We start from the raw sequence: 15,066 nt of genomic DNA on the forward strand, positions 1-15,066 counted from the left end.
TTCCATCCTCAAATATTTACAGATGGAAGTTCAGCTTTTAATTCTCTGTACTAATCTTTTATATCTTTATACTGTCATTATAATTGATTTTGACAGTGAAATTTTAATAATAAAGAGACCATAAAATTTATGCCAGCCTGTATCATTTATTTGTAACATTTATATGTAACTAATTTTCACTTAGTTTACTTTTAAATGTTTGTGATAATAGAAACAAAGATAATACAAATAATGGATTACTCCAGATTATTAAAATAGTATATCTTTGGTTAACTGAAATTGAATTGCAAATTGAGTTTTGTCAATTTGCAAACCTCATCCTAATTTAGGTTTACAAAACTTCCTTTTTGTTTATAAATATTTTTGTGTTAAAAATCTTTTTATAAGATAGCTTTAATTACTTTTAAAACGTGGGAAATAATTGTATGTTAAATATGTTGGTTATTGGGTGAATACTTAAGAATCGTTTTGAACATTGGTTCTTACTATATATGTTATTGATTATATGACATAAGCACTTGCTCTAGAAGTTTCTCTTCGGAAATGAAACAAAACAAAAATAGTTGTGATTTAACTCTCTCTTAAGTGTGAAGTTTCTTTCCTCCATGTGGGTAAAGCAAAAAAAATGTTATGGTGACTTGAGAAGTTGGTTGAGAGTTTTATGGCGTTTGGTTTAGGAATATATATGGACACACTAGTCATAGGGAGGCACTTACATTTATTTTCTGAGCTGAATTAGGACTAAATTTTATATATGATAACACTGGCCAAAAGTTAAGGGTATTTCTATGCTATTTTGGAAGTCCCATAAATACTTATTTCAGTTTCTAGTTACTTGGAGCAATCTTAATTGAATCAGTGGTATCTGTTTAGTGTTTTGTGCTTTTTTTTTTTTTAAAATATATATAAAGGAAATGCTATAACTTCTTTTGGAGAGTATATCCTCTCATACTGAAAGGTAAATTTAACATTTATTTATCATATTTTTTTTTCTTAGTTGGTTATTTCAGGATTGTGAAGAGAAGCTGAAACTTTATTTAGTTTTAAAGATTTTATTTATTTGACAGAGAGAGGGAACACAAGCAGGGGCACAGGGAGAGGGAGAAGCAGGCTTCCCGCTGAGCAGGGAGCCTGATGTGGGGCTCGATCCCAGGACCCTGGGATCATGACCTGAGCCAAAGGCAGACGCTCAACGACTAAGCCACCCAGGAGCCCCAAGCTGAAACTTTTAGAACATATTGGAACATAATGATAGTTCTGTATCCTGTTTTCTTATGTGATTTTTGTTTACTTTCTTTTATATCTTTGAGACTTTGTGCCTTATATAGACTGAATGTAGGTATTTGAGAAACCATTGTTTTGTAATTTTTTTGAGATAGTAAAAATATGTAATGCAATATTTGAGATCCCAAATAAAGGTTACTTAAGGTTTTTATTCAGGATGAGGAATGAGGATTGCTTTTGAGAGTTAAAAAGAGATATTCATACTTCAGAATCTTCTTATTATCATTTGTCCTTAATTCCTAACGTGATCTGAAATCCTAGTTCTATAAGGCAACCTACTTTTCTGTTAACGGTGATCTTAAATTTTAACCCCCAAAAATTCATAGAGTAGTGTATTGTGTACTACCTTTTGAAGGATGTAGGGAGGAAGGCATAACATTTAAATGAAATACTGTAGCAGATACAGTGTTTTGGGTAGAGAAAAAATGTGTAATAGAGGTGGTGTAATATTTTTAAGTGAAAATTATAAGAAATATGATTAACAGCAATACTTGAGGCTTTGAGTGTTTCTTATCAACATACAGCGTATAGGTTTGGCAAACAAGTTACTTAACCTGTTTTGTGTACTTAAGCCTAGGCGTCATGGAATTCAATATTGGTTAATTCAGTGTTGATGTATTTTATTGAAGGGAAGAGTTATAACTATACCTAATAGCATTTTGTGTATACAGAAATTTACAACTCTAAAAGTAAAAGCATAATAATGTGAGATTAGTGTCTGTGGTGGAAGGAACAAAAATGGTTATTATGTTAGCAATATATAATATAAACCTCAAGGTCAGATGGCAGACTTAGAATATGATGCTCTTTTAGTACAGATTATTTGATTTAAACTATAATATCTGTACTTAGAGTCTTCAAAATACAGAAGGGGATCCCTTGGCCCCATAATGGCCAAGGGCCATATAGTTCTATGCAAAATAGTTTTGGAGTGCTGAAGGAACTTACGGATTAAATTTCTGAGGAACCGTATAGAGCAAGTATCAAAAAAAGAAGAGAGTACATTGTGCTTTTCAAAAAGTAAAAAAGGAATAGATTTGAGAAATTAGTTTTGTTGATTGTCAGCAAAATTGTAGAGCACAGTTTTCAGATATATGGTGTGTGAAGATTTAAAAAGCAATAAGGAAAAACACTATTTTATTAGAATAAGTCATATTAAATACCCTGTTTCTTTTTTTGATATGTTTAGCCACGCTGGTATGTCAAATGCTATGGGCATAGTATAGACATAGTGTAACTGAATTTCATATTAGATACTGAAATTTGAACTGATTAAAATTAAAAGTAAAAAATGGGTATATAGGGGCGCCTGGGTAGCGCAGTCGTTGAGCGCCTGCCTTCGGCTCAGGGCGTGATTCCGGCATTATGGAATCGAGCCCCACGTCAGGCTCCTCTGCTGGAGGCCTGCTTCTTCCTCTCCTACTCCCCCTGCTTGTGTTCCCTATCTGGCTGTCTCTCTGTCAAATAAATAAATAAAATCTTAAAAAAAAAATGGGTATATAACCAGTTGAATAATAGAAACAGAAGCATTCGGTGGCTTGGAAATACTTTTGAGGGAGATTCTAATGGAGAACCACAGGTTTGTGTCTTTGTGTTTACCCCTAAATTAGAATCAAGAGAAAGGATTATCTCAAACACTGACCTGAAAACAAAACAAATTAAAAACAGTTACAGAGTTCTTCTTTTAGGCTTAAATATACATCCATCCAGTTCAGAAGAAGCAGTGTATGATAGTGAATACTTGATTTGATCAGTTTATCCGATAAGATTTTGGAGTTGGGGTGGGGAGGTGGGGGATGAGGAAGAGTGGAATGAATTAGTTAGCCACAGCTAAATATGAAATAATTACATAATGTGGTTGCTAAAAACTTTCAACCTAATCTTAAACTTAGCCATAATTTTATACTTAGACATGATAGCTGCTATCAAATATTTGAAGAACTGTCTTGTAAAAGAGGACTAGAAGAGTTCCAGGAGGGAAGGTTTTGTCCACCTATGAAATGGGCTCCCTCAGTGGGTGCCTCATCAGCTTTCATCATTGGTAATATTTAAACCAAGGCTGAATGCCTATCAGTACTACAAAAGAGATTGAAGTATTGATGGAACCTTGAATTACATGTCTTTCAAGCATTAAGGTCTGATTCTGTTATTTCTTCTGTAATAGAAATTCCCTGTCATTGAACACTGCCGAAATTACAGTAAGAGGAAGTGATATGGTATAGAGGCTTGAGCACCAGACCGTCCCATTTCATTTCGTATTTTCTGAAAGCACCCAGTGCATTAGCACAGTGTGGGCTCTTAGTGAATGTTGAATGAATGGACTTATTGTCACTTGGGTTCAAATTCTAGCTCTCTGACTAATCAGCCATGTGAATTTGAGCATTTCATTTAACCTTTATATCTGTTAACTAATCTGTAGAATAAAGAGTGTTGGAGTAGATGACTCTGTAAGTCTCTTCTACCTCCAACGTACTTTTTGGCAGATTTGTTTACTCTTTTTACGTGAAGCAGTTCTGAGGTTTGGAAGTTTCAGTGGTAAAGAACATACTGGTGGTACTCTTGAAAGTCAGCTATGATATTCTGGATTTTTTTTTTTTTTAAGTTTTTGTGGCTTTAACTGAGAATGGTCCTTTTATTAAAATTTAGAATTTTTTGCTATTGGGCCCCAGTCTTTAAACTTGGAAGAGGAGGCAGAAATGACTCTTAAGGAGGCCCTTTTGGAGCAAAATGATATTTTCTAGAATTGAATATTTAGATTTTAAAATGATTTGTGATGATAAAAAAAACAGACATTTTGAGTTTTAGGGCTGGCTAACGTCTATAACTTTTATGAAAAGAACCCCCTCCACCCCCAGTTTCACAGAATTTTTCAGTTATAAGGATTATTGGTTTCTGCTAATATTAGAAGTATTGGAAAATAAAATTTATGTTTCTCATTACTTCTTATATCCTTCCCTAATAATAACTACTCAAACCAATATATGATTAATTGAAGTCATTGTAATATATTAGTTCCTCAGATTATAGAGTTAAAATAAATTTAATGACTAACAAAATCTCGTTCTTATAGTGTTTTACAGTTTACAGTTCTTTCAGGCATACCGTTTGATTCACATAATTACTAGTACAGTAATTAGAGGAGGATTTTTACTTCCCTTTCTATAGATAAGAAAACAAGCCTTAGATCATGCAGCTTGTCAGTGAGGAACTGGAATTAGAACTTATATCTTCTGACTACCAGTCAGTACACTTTTCTTCTGCACCACATTGCCTCTGTCTAGCACCTGTATATTACTAATTGATGAAATTGTAGTGCGTTAAATTGTTTCTTGATACTTCACAGCTGGCAGACACACCAAAATCTGAAAGATATGAGCATGTTCTGGAGGCATTAAATGATTACAAGACCATGTAAGTTGATTTATTTTGTGTATCCCTATGAGGGAGACATTTAGTAAGTATAAGGAATAATGGCATTGTTTAAGGATTGTGGGATTGGTGTTTAGAACTAGTACAAACCATTTTAAGCTTTTTAATGTCCTGTTCTTTTTCAGTCAGAGTAAAACATTGATTCTCAAGAGTTGGAGAAGGGAAGAGCAATCCTCTGGGAATGGTGGATGGGAGGCAGGCATACCAATATCTCAGGGGAATTTGGCCTGTTCAGTTGAAAATCATATTCAGTAATGACTTGTTTTTATAATATAGTCTCCTGAAAATAAAATCTTAGCTTTTGGGAAAATACACACGATAGTGGAAAATACTGTAGAGAATATTGGTTTTAAAATAGTCACGAGATCTTCTATGGTTTATTGTTAACAGTTACAGAAAAGTAGTATTAGTACTAAGTTTTTCACAATTGATTATTGTTTGGTATATTCTTATATAGGGCTTTCCTTTTTAAAAAAAACAGCATATCTACATTTCTTAAAAATACATAAAAATTGCAATAGAAATAAATTTTTTAAGTGTATAGGCTGGCTCTAACCAACCATTAAGCTATTTTATAAAATTTTTGTTTGTAGCAAGTTGCTTCTTTTGAACTGGACAGCTTTCCCTCCTTAAAGATGTTAGATTACTAAAGGCTAGCTAGATGTTTAGGCCAGTTCAGAAAGCCATAAAGTGCCTGAGTAGTTCCTGTGCTGGTAAAAATACTTTATAGGATGTGAAATCTGTAATCCACTTTAGGGTACCAGAAATACATCTATTCCTGTTACGATAGAAATGGGAGCTCCACTTTCTCAAACCTGCATAAGAGTGGAAGAATATTCCAAGCATTTGGTAGTGTGGTTCTTAAGGTTAGGCAGGGTCTAGTAGAACTAAGGTAGGTGGGGTGTTTTGGAATAAAGAGCCTGATGACTTTGGGAAACAATTATGGAGAACATTTTTCAGAGACCTAAACACACACTGAAATAACTTTACTCTGCTCCACACTATTTCCAATTCTAGATCTGACACTAGACACTCCTTTTATTTTTTGGACCTCTCATACTGGGTTCTCTTTTCCCCTGCTAACACCTGTTACTTTTTGACCAGGGTTTCTCCACTCTGACATAGAATTCTTCTTTTCCTAAACCTTTTTTGAGGTCTTTTAAATAGATGATACTGAAATATGGAAAAACACATTTTAAGACTAAAAAGACACCACTCTACTCTTCTTCTTTTAAAAAGTTAGAAGTGGACATGTGTTCTTCTCCCTTCTGATCCTATCCCTCCCTCCTTACTCCCCTATTATATCCTACTGTGGATTGGCTCTGGAGCAGATAAAAATCAGGGAAAGCAAAGGGAAAAGCAAGTTTTGTAGTATTGGGTGGATTTTCATGTATAAAGGATTTATATATGAAAGTTGTGAGTTAGGGTCTGCCATGTATATGTGTTCAGTTTTTAAATTTTTAGTTAATTTTTTTAAAAATTTAGGTTTATGTCTGGGAAAGAAATAAAGAAGAAGAAGCATTTGTTTGGGTTGCGAATTCGTGTTCCTCCTGTGCCACCAAATGTGGCTTTCAAAGCAGAGAAAGAACCTGAAGGAACATCCCATGAATTTAAAATTAAAGGCAGAAAGGCATCCAAACCTATATCTGATTCAAGGTAAAAGTTGATCTGTGGCTTAGTTTTTCTCTTTAGCTTATTTGTAACTAAAAATGTGTTATTTAGTTTCATTAGTATATTTGAAAGTTCAAGTGGCAGTTACCTTGATTTGTTTTCCTGTTTATAATTTCTTGCTTAGACAAGGTACAAAGAGTTAATTTAAGTTAGATGTTTATTTATTTTAGTTCTTAGGCTTTCCAGGAATAAGTACTATTAATTTTGTTAGACAGTGTAAGTACTGGCCTGTTCATTTGTTTGTTCATTTCTCATTCATCCATCCATCCATTTATTCATTCCATTTATCAAGCACCTTACCATCTAAGTGCTGGGGATATAATAACAAACAAGACAGACTTTCTTTCTGCCCTGATGGGGTTTACAGTATAGTGGGGAAGAAAGGTGATAAACAAAATAATTACAAGTCATGCTAGTGCCATCTAGGACATAGCATATAGATTTAGACTATTTGAATAAAGGTGAAGCAGTCTACTTATAGGCTTAAGGAAGGCCTATTTAAGATGTTATTTAAGCTGAAACTCAAAGAATGAGACTAACCAAACAATGTGCAGAACAAAGGGAAGACTACTTCAGGTGGTGGAAATAACAAATATGAAGGCTGTGAGACATATTCTAGGAACTCAGACTAGTGAAGTATGAATGAGGGCTAGAGAGTAGCATCAGGTGTTGGAAAGTTTGGGTGGGGCTTGATTATGTAGAGTCATATAGAGGAGTTCGGTTTGTTTTTAAGAGTGATGGGGAGCTATTTAAAGATGTAAGCAGACTGAACCTTCAAAAATATATCTTTGTATGCCCTTCGGAGAATGCATAGGTATAGAGGTAAGAATAGAAGCAAGAGAAGCAAAGACTCCTACAGTTGTCTGGGTGAGAGATTGCCTGGGTAGGTGGTATCAGTCAAATGGAAAGAAAATAGAGTCAAGACCTCTGTTGGAGGCAAAATTTATTGGCTTTGCTAATGAATTAAATCTTTGAAAGAAAGGGAGGAATGAAGTTATATAATGCCCAGATTTCTGGCTTGAGCAACTGGTGGGTGGTGATGTCTATTATCAAGACCTGAAAGAACAGATTTTGGCAAGGTGAGTGAAGCATTCTTCTGTCTCATACTAATTGAGTTTGAGATTTTTACAAGGGATATCGAAGTGATGATGATGTTAGATATAGACAGCTGGGTCTATAAGTCAGGAGCTCAGGAGAGGTCAGGGCACATGATACAAATTTGGAAGCTGAGTTATAAGGCCATGAAAATAAATGAAATTACCTAGGAAGCAAGAGCCAGGGTGGGGGTGGGGTACTGTGGCCCAGAATAATGCCCTGTTATCATTCCGAGATTTGGAAGAGGTGAAGTAAACAAAGGAGGCTAAAAAGAATGATCAGTGAGATAGGAGGAAGCCAGGAAAGTTTGGTGTCTTGAAAACCTAGAGAAGGGGAGTGTTTCAAGAAAGATGAGCATTTTAAACAGTATTGAATGCTGCTGAGAGATGGATTTAAGATGAGAGAAAAATGTTGCATAAGATAACATTCTGTTATTAGTGACCTTAACAAAAAACAGGTTTTTTTGGTTTGTTTTTTTTTTGGAGAGGTAAGGATAGAAGTCAGATTGAAGTGGGTTAAAGTATGATTGAATACAGCACTGCTCAATTAACATGTCAAAACTGGGCTTTTTCTACAAATAAAGGACATAGGCAGATTCAAAATAATGATGATAATAAAGGAAAAGGGGGGAAATAGGAAATAATCTTTAAGAATTCTGAATGAGAAGGGAGAAAGTAGAAAGGGAGGGTATGTGTCACCAACGGTCCAAAGTAGTTTTACTGTGAAGAGTGGTAGAGTAATGGAAGCTGAAGAGGGGAAGGAAGTGCTTGTGATGGTTTTTTAATAGATGGAAAATTAGTTGGAACCGGTTTTTATGTGCTAGTAGGAATGATCCAGTGGAGAAGAGATTGGTATAGAAGAGAGGGAAGGTAATTGAAGATACTGTAAAGTCCTTGAGAAACTAAAAGGGAAGGAATTTAGAACGTAAATATGGGAATGGCTTGATAGGAGGGCTTATACTCTTTTGTTGAAATTGAGTGAAAATGGGTACAGATGCTAGTTCTATTATAGATTTGGCATTTGGAAGATGTCTGAAGTTGGTTGATAGCTTCTATTTTCTCAGTGAGAAACTGAGGTGTAAAGGTGTCTGAAAGGGTTGTGCAGAGAGGGAAATTTAGGGAGCAAATAAAAGGTATGAGATAGTCATCTTGGAGAGTACGAAAAGGTAATTACACAGTGTTTCATATCCATTTGAGTTTGTAATAAAGGAGATACTGCTTTCAACTTTTTTTTCTCTAAAGGAAAGGATACTTATTCTTAGCACTTTCAGATTTTATCATTAATCCTTTGCTATCAGTTGCCCATATTATGAATTAGAAAAAAATTTTACATAAATTTTCTCATTCTTGTCATGATATTAATAAGATTCCATCTGTGTTAGCTATCAGGTTTTCATTTGATGCCACTAGGAAATGGTTCAACTTTCTTTAAAGGCATTCTCTATTCTTTCTGCGTCCTATGTATGAATTGGTCCTTTTAATCTGAGAGTACTTTGTTTAGTCCAAGAGTCCTCTATAAATGTTCATTATCTTAAAAAAAAAAAATGTATACCCCATCTACCTTATCCTTGAGGCTTTTGATTATAGTTCTAGTTAAGCTTTGTTCTCTAGTTCCCTGACTTTCTCCTTCCTTGTACATTCCCAACTTTAGTTTGGTGTCTGGAGTAGTTGTCTTCTAGTTTTCTCCATTCACCTCTTTCTAGCCTATTATATAGTATTATTCCTCCTTTTCCATGTTTTTAATTAAATTTTCCTGAGTAACTTTTTTATAGCACTGAACCCTTTTTATTAGCCTGCTTGTATACACCTTTGTCAAATTCTGACTATACTGTGAACCCCTTAGCACAAGGAAGATCTTTGTATTCCTATTTTCTGATACCCCTTTTCTATGGTAGATAAAGTTTGTTGAATAAATGAAGTAGATGTTCTATATGTTGATATTTGCCCTTTTCTTCTTCCCTTCTATTAATTAGAGATGTCCTTGACTGTCGCTTTTTTCCCCCCTTCCTATTGCTTGATATTTGCTTTTATGTCTCAAAAACCCTTTTCTAGATCTTTCTAAATTGTGCCTTTTGAATGACTCCCTGCCCCATATGAAGAATTCCTTCCTCTACACTCTGCCATCCTGGGTTTCATTCTCTTTCTGATAAACATCATTCAAGGATATATATATGTATATGTATTCATTTTTAAAGACAACCTGTGTTTATAACTGCTATATTTTAATATAGATACTTCCTAGGAGGCTCCACGTGGGTAACTACTAAATTCGTAATCACTTTTAGTTATAAATTCTTGAAATACCTCCCAAGTACCCACATAGGAACCTAAACTAAATAATTGAACTTCTGGGAGTTTTGAAATCTTCCATCCAATATAGTAGTCTGTTTTGTTTTTCCTTTTTAACTTTTTAGGTGCTATGTATTTTTCAGAATTGTAGTAAAGAGAGTACTGTTTTTCTTAAATCTTTCATATGTAAATATTAAGTCAAGAAATGTATAATTTAGAATGTATTATCTATACACTTGACTAAACTTGTAGATTCAACTTACGTTTAATTTTTTTGTTTTTATATTACCATTAATATAAAAATATAACCAAATTATTACGTAAGTAGAGTGTATATTATCCGTTGTCTTTTTATTTTCTTAATGCAGAGATTAAATACATAATGGTTTTATGTTTCAGGGAAGTAAGCAATGGCATAGAAAAAAAAGGAAAGAAAAAATCTGTAGGTCGTCCACCTGGCCCATATACAAGAAAAATGATTCAGAAAACTGCTGAGCCACCTTTGGTAAGGGGATGTGTTGGTATATGTTCTCAGAGAGGAAGGATGCTTGAAGTTAACTGAGAAATGAATATCTTTTCTGTTTACTTTAGAACCATGCTTTAAATGTTATTTTTTATTTTCCAGGATAAGGAATCAATTTCAGAGAATCCTACCTTGGATTTACCTTGTTCTATAGGGTAAATAGAAAGTTATTTTCTCCTATCCTAGGAATTTTCTTTTGGGGGGAAATGAGTATTTCTATTTTTATGTAATATAGTCGTTATACCATTTAAATTTTTTTGTCTCAGGAGAACTGAGGGAACTGCACATTCATCCAATACCTCAGATGTGGATTTCACGGGTGCTTCCAGTGCAAAAGAAACTACCTCGTCTAGCATTTCCAGGCATTATGGGTAGATATTTTATATTCTTATTCTTTACTAATTTTCTTATAGATAATTTTTCTTTGTAAAGTAATGATTAAATAAATTTTTAGCAATCGAAAGTGATAGAAGTATGCCTTTCAGTGTTTGAGAAGCAATCTATATGTAGATTCCTTAGGTTATTAATATTCATCAGGAAATTTTGCTGTGTGCATAGAAAAAAGTATACTGGTGTTTATAGGCTGTGTTCTTTTCCTTGAGACCTTTTAATGCTTATAATATTTAGGTATGCCTTGCTTTAGGAAGACTTTTTTAAATATCTGAATCAGTCATGCACATCCTTTTGTTACTTAAAAGGATCTTAAACTTGAGATTTCTATCAGTAGCAGACTTCTCTAATATTGTAGTTAACCTGATTTTTCAGAAGGATACCTTTCTTAAAGCATGATATATCAGGTATGAAAAGACAGTTTACTTGGGGTCAGAACTATGAGCTTGCAAGTTTTATACTTCCCTTAGTTTAATTTTTGTTCACAATTCAGAAACTGCTCATGTAAATCATATAAAATTCAGAATATTAAAAAGCTTAAAATGTAGCTCATTAAAAAAAAATTTTTTTTTTAAGATTTTATTTATTTATTCAACAGAGATAGAGACAGCCAGCGAGAGAGGAAACACAAGCAGGGGGAGTGGGAGAGGAAGAAGCAGGCTCGTAGCGGAGGAGCCTGATGTGGGGCTCGATCCCAAAACGCCGGGATCACGCCCTGAGCCGAAGGCAGACGCTTAACCGCTGTGCCACCCAGGCGCCCCTAAAATGTAGCTCATTTTTTAATGAATTGTGAATAATAATGTGAACTGTTTTTGGCCTCTTACCCAAGCATTTTGCTAATCTTCCTACATACATTGTCTTATTTAATTCTTAAAACAATCTTTTGAGTTGTAGGTCCTGTAATTCCCATTTTAAAGATAAACTGAAATTTAAGAGGGTCTTAAGAAACAAGTCCAGACTAGCATGTTTATTAACAGAGCTGGAATGTCCAGTAGAGCAGTGTGATTGTAAATTAGCTGTTGCTGTATTCTCCCTTTGTAATAAGATTATAAAATCATTGAATTCCTGAGCTGAAAAGGACCTCAGAGATGATCTAGTTCAACCCCTTCACTTAATCTCTTCAACAGAAGAGAATACAGAGGATACAAGATTTGAATTTGGCCAATATGACAGAGCTAGAGTCCGAGTATCCTGATTTCTAGTTTATGCTTATTCCAGTTCGTTACATTACTTCACTAGGCCTAGAACTGGTAATGAAAAAACATTTATTCTAGCTCTACCATCTATTTAAGCACATGGAACAATGTTGTTTATAGAATAGGTGCTTATTAAGTATTTACTGCATTGAATGAGTGAATGAACTGTCTTCTTTTTAATGATAAGACTGTTGACAATATCTGACTAATGAATAGGGCCTCTTCTTGGTAAGAATTTGTCTCACTGGCCTCGTAATTAAAAACTTCCTCTGATTCTTTTAAGCTTAATAGTACATTGTTAAGGAAGAAAAGCTCTTCAAAGGTCAGCCCCAAGAAGGTGATGGAATCTAACGAAGGCGAGTGATAATCCGTTTATAAAAATAGCATGTATTGTTTTGGTTTGGCTGATTTTTATGTCAGCAAGGGTATATACAGTAGAGTGATAGAAAAAAATCTGAGAACATATTATTTGGGCAAAGGATGCTTTTAAACTCAGTAGACAATTATGGCCTTTCTTGTTCTATAGATTATCTGACTCCAGAAAAAGAACTCGTACAGGAAGATCTTGGCCTGCTGCAATACCACATTTACGGAGGAGAAGGGGTCGTCTTCCAAGAAGAGCACTCCAGACTCAGAACTCAGAAATTGTAAAAGATGATGAAGGCAAAGAAGATTACCAATTTGATGAACTCAACACAGAGATTTTGAATAACTTAGCAGATCAGGAGTTGCAACTCAATCATCTAAAAAACTCCATTACCAGTTATTTTGGTGCTGCAGGTAGAATAGCATGTGGTGAAAAATACCGAGTATTGGCTCGTCGGGTGACACTTGATGGAAAGGTGCAGTATCTTGTGGAATGGGAAGGAGCAACTGCATCCTGACTGTAGGACTGAACATTATGTTCACTGCACTCTCATTTTCTGTAGGTACAGTTCAAAGCCCTAAAGGATAAAGGAGTCTGGCTTTTACTATCTTTCTTAAAAAAAAAAAAAAAAAAAAAAGTCAAAAAAATTCACACAAGGAGATGATACTAGCCTTAACGTGTACCTGTCGATGTTATGGATATTGTCATAAAAAGATATCTTTTAAAAATCAGAACAGAGACTTAATTTTTTAAATCTTAAGATTTGTAGAATGTTTCTAGGATAGGATATTAAAAATGATTCAAATCCATGCATGGTGTTAGATAATTTTTCTAATTATTCCATTGAGTCAGTTTTTGTGATTAGTGGTTATCAGATCAAACAGATCATGTAGATAGATAGCACAAGTATTTGGAGAAACGTTGTTTGTTTTGTTACCAAAATGTTGGAAAAAATTTATTTCAATACCTTTCAGATTTCATAAAGTGCAGTGTATATAATGCCTACTAAAAGACTGTAAAATATTGAAATTTTCTTTCAAGCAAAGTGTAAAAAATATATTGAGCCTGTAAATTGCTCTGTGACTAGACTTCATTGTCGTCTTAATATATTCTTTGCATGTGCATATATATACACAAATGTGTATATATATGTGTGTGATTATGTGACCTATGCAATACAAATTATGGGAATGGGCAGCTTTGGAGTATATATCCCATAATTCTTTTTTCAGGAATAGTTGCAGTATTTACACAGCAGCATTTCTTCTCAGGCTTTTATTGGGTGCTGTTGCTTGCTATGTATGAAGAGAAATGTGTCAAACGAGTTTAAAGTTTAGTGTGTTCTGAAGAAGGGTGTGAACAACAGTGTTCATGGGCTTTTAGAATGCTTTTCACTTTCAGTCCTTGTAACTCAGCTGTTCAGTACCTAAAACCAATTCAAATAATATGAACATTATCTCCTGCTAGAAGTAACGTTTTCCAGTTTTCATGGCACATTATGATTGTAAATGTCTCTCAGTTTTAACAGTAAGTCTATAGGAGTCCCGTGAAGATTCCTGAAATGTCTGTAGTAACTGTTAGTCATGTTGAATAAGTGTAGTATGAACAAAGTATTTTATTGCACAGGGTTGACAAACAGTATGTTGCCTGACAAGGCTACTGCTGTTTTATTACAACATTACCTCTTGTTTTTATAAAATGTACCAAGATTTAAATTGATAACTTTATTTTACATGTAAAAAAACAGTTTCTTTTATCACCAGTGTTAGAGTCGTCTTCTGTTTCTTTTTGTTTTGTTTTGTTTGTTTGTTTTCTTTTTTAGCCAAAGAGTAAACAGAAGAATATTCTTATTTTGGTGGCTTTCATTTTACTTAAAAGTGATTGGTGGATTTTGCCTAAAAATTGGGGAATTTGCCGCCAAAATGAAAAATATGTAAAGTGTAGTGGTTACAGAGCGGTAAAAATGTGGGTTAGTACTTATTTATTCCATTGATTGATTATTTGACTGTTTATAAAGAAAGTTGCTTTATTTCTTTAAACATCTTCAAAAGATGACCTTTTCTTGTCACATTATAGCCAAAAGAAGCAGAGAACTTCGTTGTCCTGCATTTGGTTCCTGGTTGGCCAGGTATAAATGAGCTTTACAAAAGTGCAAATTAAAAACTGTCACTTCTGTTTACCTCCACCAAAACTTGATTTTCCCCTAGCTATTAATTTAAAGTTGCCTTTCCTGCAGCTGCAATATTTTTAATAACACACAGAGTTTGTGTTGATTTTGAATGTTTGTTTATATCTAGGGGTAATGGAAAATGTAAATCCCGTGTAACCTTATTCACTCCACCTGTATCATATTATTTCATTTTCCCCAAAGTCCTTTAATTCTAACTGAACACCAGCAGTATTTTAGTAACTCTTTCTTTAGTATACCTGGAAGATGATTTATTAAGCTGAACTGTCTTTAGACGTAATTATTGTGAATGTCTGTTTTATTTTATCATGGTGGTTCCACATGGCTCTGATGTTCAGTTTGTATTTTTGGAATTGCTTTACTTAGAATTAAAACAGACCAACATTAAATGTGTGTATTTTTTAAAGAGCTAATGAGTTTTGCTTCTGTATTTGCTTGAAAATACACACTGATGCAGTAGATGACTGCTTTTATTTAGCCAGGGAGCTAAGGATTTTCCAGTTCCATTGTAAATATGTTCACTTGAATTAATCTTTATGAAACTTGGCTTTCATTTTCTGCTTGTCCCTCAAATAATATTAATAATTATTGCATGTTCATCTAAAACGATCCTTTAAAAAATAAACTGTTTAGTC

General features: G+C 34.1%; 1 protein-coding gene across 4 annotated transcripts in view; it reads left to right on the top strand.

Annotated features, from left to right (window-relative positions):
• The window catches only part of MTF2 (metal response element binding transcription factor 2), a 58,712-nt gene extending 43,868 nt beyond the window's left edge, over positions 1-14,844 (top strand). For 3 of the 4 annotated variants that reach the window (XM_045801775.2, XM_087866107.1, XM_045801776.2), the window contains 6 exons: positions 4,628-4,695; positions 6,199-6,369; positions 10,167-10,272; positions 10,393-10,445; positions 10,557-10,661; positions 12,403-14,844. In XM_045801775.2, coding sequence (XP_045657731.1) covers positions 4,628-4,695; positions 6,199-6,369; positions 10,167-10,272; positions 10,393-10,445; positions 10,557-10,661; positions 12,403-12,760 — 861 coding nt within the window. In that variant the 3' untranslated portion in view covers positions 12,761-14,844. Of the gene's footprint in view, positions 1-4,627; positions 4,696-6,198; positions 6,370-10,166; positions 10,273-10,392; positions 10,446-10,556; positions 10,662-12,159; positions 12,233-12,402 lie in introns of all 4 variants that reach the window. The other variant, XR_006780399.2, reaches the window with a different exon arrangement.
• The last annotated feature ends 222 nt before the right edge of the window (positions 14,845-15,066 follow it).

This window comes from Ursus americanus, chromosome 12 (genome assembly GCF_024610735.1).
Source record: "Ursus americanus isolate L20-20 chromosome 12, mUrsAme1.1.p, whole genome shotgun sequence".
Lineage (NCBI taxonomy): Eukaryota > Metazoa > Chordata > Mammalia > Carnivora > Ursidae > Ursus > Ursus americanus.